The following is a 6,845-nucleotide window of genomic DNA, read 5'->3' as shown; positions in this document are numbered from 1 at the left end:
CGGGTCGTTTTGCTTGCCGCCAGACTGACGGCGCCAAGCGGGTATCGTGGCACAAACCGATCGTCCGACTCGTCGCTTCAAAAACAAACGCGTTTGTTTTCATGCAACGAATCGGGCAATCGACCCGATCCAACCCGGCAAGACCAGACCCGATCCCATCCGCAATAGGCACCTTTTAATGGCCCGGGTCATTGGGCGTCAACCTCTGTCAGAGCCAGATACATGATGTTATGACATCTTCAGATATCCAGGTAGGCCTATCAACGATAGCCTAAATTGGTGTTTAGTCTCTAGACTCTATTGCTTAGTGGGAGCGGGGAAAATGGGGGGGGGGGATTATCAAGGGCCTGACTTACGACAGCCTAAATTGATATTTAGTGTATTATAACTATAAATAGTACATATTATTATACTATTATAACATAACCTCTTTGGTGGCCTATACCCTGATGCAGGGTGAGAAAGGCAGTGATGATGGTGCACTGTTTAGCACCGCGAGTGAACGTCACTGTTGTCTTGACTTGTGGCCATTGCAGGAGCCCGAGGAGGGAAGTACACCATCCGCCTGTGTCCCTCACTGAACAACATTGGTTCTCGATCTGTCGGTAATTTCAAGGTTTTGTGAAGAAGAAGCAGTGGAATGTGTGGCGGCATTATTCTCAGAGAGTAGCAGGGAATTGAGCTGGGCTGTACAACGTTTATTTTGTTGATACGCTGCATAAACCTATCTAGTGGGGTGCATCTGGCAAGATGTAGGCCTACTTTCCAAATGAAAATTGAAAATATGGTCGCTTTTAAGGACAAGCGAGCTAACCCAGATTTCGGGGATTTCCAGCAATCTTGACCTAAACCAAAATAGGGCTTTTCCCTACCTATAGGAGAAGTTTGTTTTCCTTGGTGTGTATATTTGTTTGGTTATAGAGAAAACTCTCCTTGTCTTTTAAAGAAACTGAACAAGGGGCAGAAACTTTATCTTCGGTTTTCCCAAAACAGCATTTTTCGGGACAGCCCCCTTGAGCTTAAAAGCGACCAGATATTGGCATAACTATGATATATACTCTATTCTATAATCTAATATTATATTTGTGAAAGTTCGTCCCTTTGAACGTCTAAAACGCCCGAACCACTTAACTTTCGAAATTTGAAAAACATTAACATTGGTTCTGAATCATTTAAAGCGTGCACAGTTTTATTGAGGAGCCTGAAGTCACTGTACAGTTTAATTTTCAGTTTTTCATTAGTTTCGTTTAGATCTAACCTTGGGAAAGTCCGTCTTCTAAGACGCCATTGTAAATAAGTGAGGCTTCCGTTCATAAGCAGTGCGCATTGACTCCACAATGACCTGACGATCGATTCTTTTGAGTTCGTTCATCGAACGGGTACCCAGCTAGTAATAATACATACAACTATACTATAACTCAATAACTGGCTTTCACAGTTATTACTTTATACACATATGTACAAGATACCCAAAATGTTATTGTAGTTGTTGCATACATGTACAGGTCGCCTCGTGATTTGTCCTGGCTGGGAACACTTCTGGTAGCCATTCCGCTCGCATCTTTCACAAAGGCGGGAGATTCAAGTTTCCCCTGCCTTCCTACATTTTGTCATTGCTTACACTAGCGCTGTCGGTCACCAAAGTACAAAGCTATTTCGAGGGCGGTTGGCGGGTGCTCTGGTGTGGTTTGCTCCTTCTTTCCAATTTACATCTGTCGTCTTTATCTCCCCTCCTTCTTTTTTATATTTGTTACTCCCTTGTAACTCCTCTAATCTTCTGGCGCTCATATGACCGTATGCATTGCGAGCGCCGTAAAACCTCTACTAAAAAAAGTCGGGAGTCTGAAGTTTCCCCTGCCTTCCTACATTTGTCGTCGTTTACACTAGGGCTGTCGGTCACCAATGTGCCGACCTATTCCTCTATCCAAAGAGGCCAACAATTTTGTTTTTCTGCTTATTGTTCCTTTATCGTACACACAAGAAAAGGACAAAGAGACGAAAGTCACGATATCTACAAAATTATTAGAAAATTTATGATCGAGATCTGCTACCGCCTCAGAAAATAATTTACAAAAGAAAATAAACAAAGAAAAGGAAAAAAAAAAGAAAACAACCCCACACACAATGCTAGCATCTGCGTTTGTTACCATTTTTTTTGTCCAAAAGTTGCCAAAAGTTGCCGCAAAAAAGACAAAAGTTGTCATAAAAGTTGCAATTAATTTTCAAGCATTCAGCTCTATGTGACGACATATAGTAAAGCAAATATGTTGATAGAAGCAACTTAATGTAAAGCACAAGAAATTTCAATATGTTCTGTTTTAATCATCCGGAATAACATTTGCAGCCACATAGAGTGCAAAAACGTGAAAAATGAAAGTTTCGCAACGGAATGAAATTTAAATTAGAAAGGCAAATAAACAACCACAAAAATCAACAAATAAGGGCGTGTGTCCACCTATCCAAAGATTGGTCGTTTTGACCCTTAACGTGTGTAATTCAAGAAAAAGTACAGGAATTAGATGTAAATTATAATTATGGAATCACACACAAGGCGCCTGCCAGTGTCAGTGTCAGTATTCCGTTTTGGTGGAGACACGCTCTAACATAACACATTTATATTTTGTAAACGTAGGAACAACATCAAATTAAAATGACATTACGCTATATAAACACAAAGAAGGAACGAAACCAACACATCAGAACAATAATGAAACAAACATTAACTCACCAACAAATTAAAACAACAAAGAGGAGAAAATAAAAGGCAAACAGCAATACAGAACGGTATGTCGTAATGTACATACATTCTTGGCATGAAAATTACAATACATGGACACCTTAAAATAATCAACATACATGTCTAATATGTTATGGAGTAATTCCCAAAATCACGCCCGCTACACAAGACCGTGTGCATGTTACAAAGCTTATTTACAAAATGATTATTTACAAAGATTACTTACAAAAGAAAAACAAAAGAAAAGAAAAAAACAAAGAAAAAAAACCCAGCAACAACAACAGTCCCACTCACAATGGCACGTGCATGTTACAAAGATTACGAAAGATCAGCGACATTGATGGAATGCACTTGTGCAGTTTGTCTGCCATCCAATCTCAAACAAATCCAAACTGTCTTTCTCAATTAATTATATTCTATTCCTTTTCTCATCAATGCATCAAAGCTTTTTACTTCCGTGCATGCTCCCACGTTATCATAAGTGCAAAAACGTTTGGTTTTTTAACTCGTTAAAAAGGGCGCTGTAGAACCAAACGTTATTACTAGGAACTCTTCTTTTCCACAGTCTATTCACGTCTCAGCAAAGGTTTCAACAAAAAACGACAAATAGAACATTTCAAGACCAAATATGGCTTCACTTCTACTTCTGGCCTTCGTTGAACCATTCTACTCGGTGGTATCCTGACTCAGTTCCGGTAAACGATTTTGTCTTCTACCCGTGCGTTCGATCGGACAAAAGCACAAGAAGGCGAGATGTCTGAGGCAAAGGTCGTGCCTGTAACGTCCAAAGACTTCCAGGAAGTATTACAGCAAAGTCTGTCAGACAGGCGACGCGCGCTAGACGAGGTCGAGGAGGGAAGCAACACGTCACTGGTGGAAGAGATGGCGGAAATATTTACTGCCGAATATGTCGATGACGAAGAAATCAGCCCGGAAGAAGGAGCGGGCCAAATGTGTGAAGTTCCTGTCGTGAAAGACTGCTCCGTCCAGCAAGCAGGTGACGTCATACCGGAAGAAATCACCCCTGCATGTTGTATTGCTGGATTTGACGTCGTTCGAACGGAAGGGCGAGGAGATTGCGTAGCTACAGACGAAGTGGTGGTAGACCTGGATAATAACAGTAACAGCGCCAAGCTTCCGTCTGTCTCTGAGTTGCATAATGGCAGTCAAGCCCAAGCTCTGGGTGATACGTGTTTTCCAAAACCGTATGGGCAGGGAAAGGCTGAGAGTGTGGGAGAGGATAACTGTTTTGAGGGAGTGCGGGAAAGTTTGAGTAGTGAAAGTCCAGTTTGCGAAAACATAGTTTCTTCAGTCGATTGCGTATTAGAGAAAATGTACTCAAAACAAAATGAATCGTGTGGATCAGATAGTGAGACAGGTTATGAGGAAAACTGTGAGCTCGTGGTCCAGAAAGATGATGACGATATTGCTGCACAGAAAGAACAGTTGGCTGGAGAGAAGTTACATTTTCGAGAAAACAGCCCTGCCCTTGAGAACGGTAAGCCAAACAGCACCCAGCAACCGGAGGACTGCACCAATGAAATTGTCTCCAATGAAAATCAAAGTGATGACATACACGAGGTCGTTCCACAAGACAGCAGTCGCAGTTGTAGCAGCCACAATGTCACACGTTCCGAAAAGGAGGTAAACCAGGAGAGAGAGGTAATTACAACTGACCAACTTAACGAGTTTCCAAACACCGCCCAGGCACATGCTTTACAGTTCACAGAAGCCTTCCAGAAAGCTCTCCAGAGCGCGGAGGCCAGACAACAGTTGGATACGTCAGAGCGCCAAAATAAATGTGCACAGGAGCACACGGCGGGGAGACCCGCGCGGAGCGCGAAGAACCGACTCTCCGAAAGGATCAAACTCCTACAGGAGCAGCTCAGGCAGGAGATCGCGTCTAGCGAGTCGCGGCCCAGACAAGTCGAGCGACTTCAGAGACGCCTGATGGACGCCGAGGAGATGTCGGCGAGCGGGAGGGGCGTGCGGAGACATCAGCGGAGTGTGTCCCGGTCAGACAGGACCTCCCACACACACGCTCAGAGAGCCCGCCGCTCCATGACGCCGGGGAAGAGAGAGAGGCCGTTCCGACACTGGCTGGGAGTGGCTAAGTGCGTGACCCCCGACTGTAGGTTCATCATCTCCTCCAGGGAGGACCGGGCCAGTCTGCCTTCGTCTTCCGCGCGGGCGGGAACTGTGACCGGGGCGGGGGCAGGCAAGACGTCTGCTGGTGGGTCGGCCAAAGCCAAAAGAGCCAAATCGCAAGACACCATTCAGGAAGAAGAAGAAGAAGAGGGATCGGCTCCTAACATCTCGTTTTCAATAGACGCCGATGAACGTACAGTGTCTGGTAGTGAAGAAAGGAAGATAACCGGTCATCCTTCACGGCAAGATACATCCAGCGTAGCGTGTGCTCAAAACGTAAACGAGCCGGTGTCAGCACACACTGATCTAGGTTATAATGAGACCTGGCACGATCTTTCTCGGTCTACCGAACAAACTGTTGAAAACGGTGTGTTTCCCCACTCACAGTGCGAGGGGTCACCGATGAACCCTTTGGATTCTGAAGCAACAGATGTCCAAGTCAGTCCTGTCGTAAGGTCCGTGCCTCAAACATCCAGTGCGGCTGATACAGTGTCTGGTGAAATAAAAAGCTTGCCCCTTGTGACCTCCGCTGTTGCCAACTTAAGTCTAGGGGACGAGCAAGCGCCAGGATCAAGGTGTGCTGCCGAAGAAACTGTTAAATCTGGTGCTTCCGACCTAGGCATCCACCACAAAGATGCCAGCACAGCTAGCTATGAATTCGACAAAAGCCAAACCTTGCCTACCTGTCTGAGCGCTAATGGCAGACCAGATGTCCCAGTACTGAACACACGCAACCCCAATGTACCTCCGAGTAATTTCACATTTGTCGTCACCTGCCCTTGTAATGCCATGAAAGAGAAAACAGGTTCCGCGCACAGTAAGCTGAAATGGAACACCGCTCACTTCAGCCTGTACGGCAATACTGGCGACATTTCGAGTTCCCCGGCCAGCATCTCTAAACGTCTCTTGCCAGATGACTGTGGCTCGCCACTGTCAAATAAAGACACACAAGTTATATTTCGTAGATCGTCAAAACTGGGGAAGAGTCAGCATGACCGTGAAGACACGGGATCTGTCTCGTTTAGCAGCACCCTCGAGTCGCTGTCTCCTCCTCTCGAGAAGACCACCAAACCGATGACGTCAGCGGAAGCGGACAAAATACGCGGGCCTCCGGGCAATGACGCCACGTCACCGCCGCTGTCTGCGAGCTGCCGCACACGCTACACGACACACACCACGTCTCCTCCTTCGCAGCAGCAACACAGGGGGATCAGCAGCAGAGCGGTGGTCCGAGAACCGACCCCCTACCACCCCAGACCGCCCGGGTACAGTAGTAGCAGCGCCCAGCACAAACTACTGGAGAATCACGGGAGAGCGCGACGTCATCACAGCCGCGCCAAAGAGAGGTCCGCGTCCCGTCACGGCGCCGCCCGCCGGACTCATCCTCTCGCCGCCGACTACAGAGTGATACACCGCGCGCACTCCAGGACCGTGGGGCGGGGCGTGGACAGGGTGGAGCTCAGGCCTCCTCCTCCTCCCGGGCGGGAAGACGGGTCAGGGGAAGAAGGATCTGCTGGAGCCGGCGGGAACGTGTTCAGACGTCTGCAGCTGAGGCCGTGTGAGGTGGCCGTTTACCCGTCCAGGTCTCGCGGCTTGACCAGTCAGGCGGAGGTGGGCAAGGTGCTGCGTCCCGAAGTGGCCGAGAAGCTGCTCCAGAAGGTCAATAGGTCACAGAAGAAGCGGAGTGGCTGCAAGTACATGGCTGTAACGGTAAGAGCAGAAAGAAGGGTAGAAGCTTTTAATGATCATATTATATTGGGAAAAAACATGAATTATACTTATAAAGTACTTTATATAGCGAGTACTATTAATACACATACACAAACAAGCACATACAAACACACGCACACTCTCACACACACACGCACGCGCGCGTGAGCGCGCAGCACAAACGTACAGAGAGTGAGAGAGTGAGAGAGGGAGAGAAAGAGAGAGAGAGAGAGAGAGAGAGAGAGAGAGA

The 6,845-nt window shown here is 46.8% G+C and overlaps 2 protein-coding genes across 2 annotated transcripts in view; one reads left to right on the top strand and one right to left on the bottom strand.

The window, feature by feature from the left end:
• Positions 1–3,469: 3,469 nt before the first annotated feature.
• Positions 3,470–6,845, top strand: part of LOC101849499 — a 4,308-nt gene continuing 932 nt past the window's right edge. Inside the window, exon 1 of the mRNA XM_005109254.3 lies at positions 3,470–6,595. Within this exon, the coding sequence (XP_005109311.1) occupies positions 3,491–6,595 (3,105 nt within the window). The 5' untranslated portion in view covers positions 3,470–3,490. The remainder of the gene's footprint in view (positions 6,596–6,845) is intronic.
• Positions 6,502–6,845, bottom strand: part of LOC101850037 — an 8,845-nt gene continuing 8,501 nt past the window's right edge. The window contains exon 2 of the mRNA XM_005109256.3: positions 6,502–6,587. The gene's annotated coding sequence lies outside the window, so the exon portion shown is untranslated. The remainder of the gene's footprint in view (positions 6,588–6,845) is intronic.

The sequence above is a fragment of the Aplysia californica genome, unplaced genomic scaffold (genome assembly GCF_000002075.1).
Source record: "Aplysia californica isolate F4 #8 unplaced genomic scaffold, AplCal3.0 scaffold00759, whole genome shotgun sequence".
In the NCBI taxonomy this organism is placed as follows: domain Eukaryota; kingdom Metazoa; phylum Mollusca; class Gastropoda; order Aplysiida; family Aplysiidae; genus Aplysia; species Aplysia californica.
The sequence above is the reverse complement of the archived record's forward strand: the minus strand, read 5'-3'. Positions and strand labels throughout refer to the sequence as shown.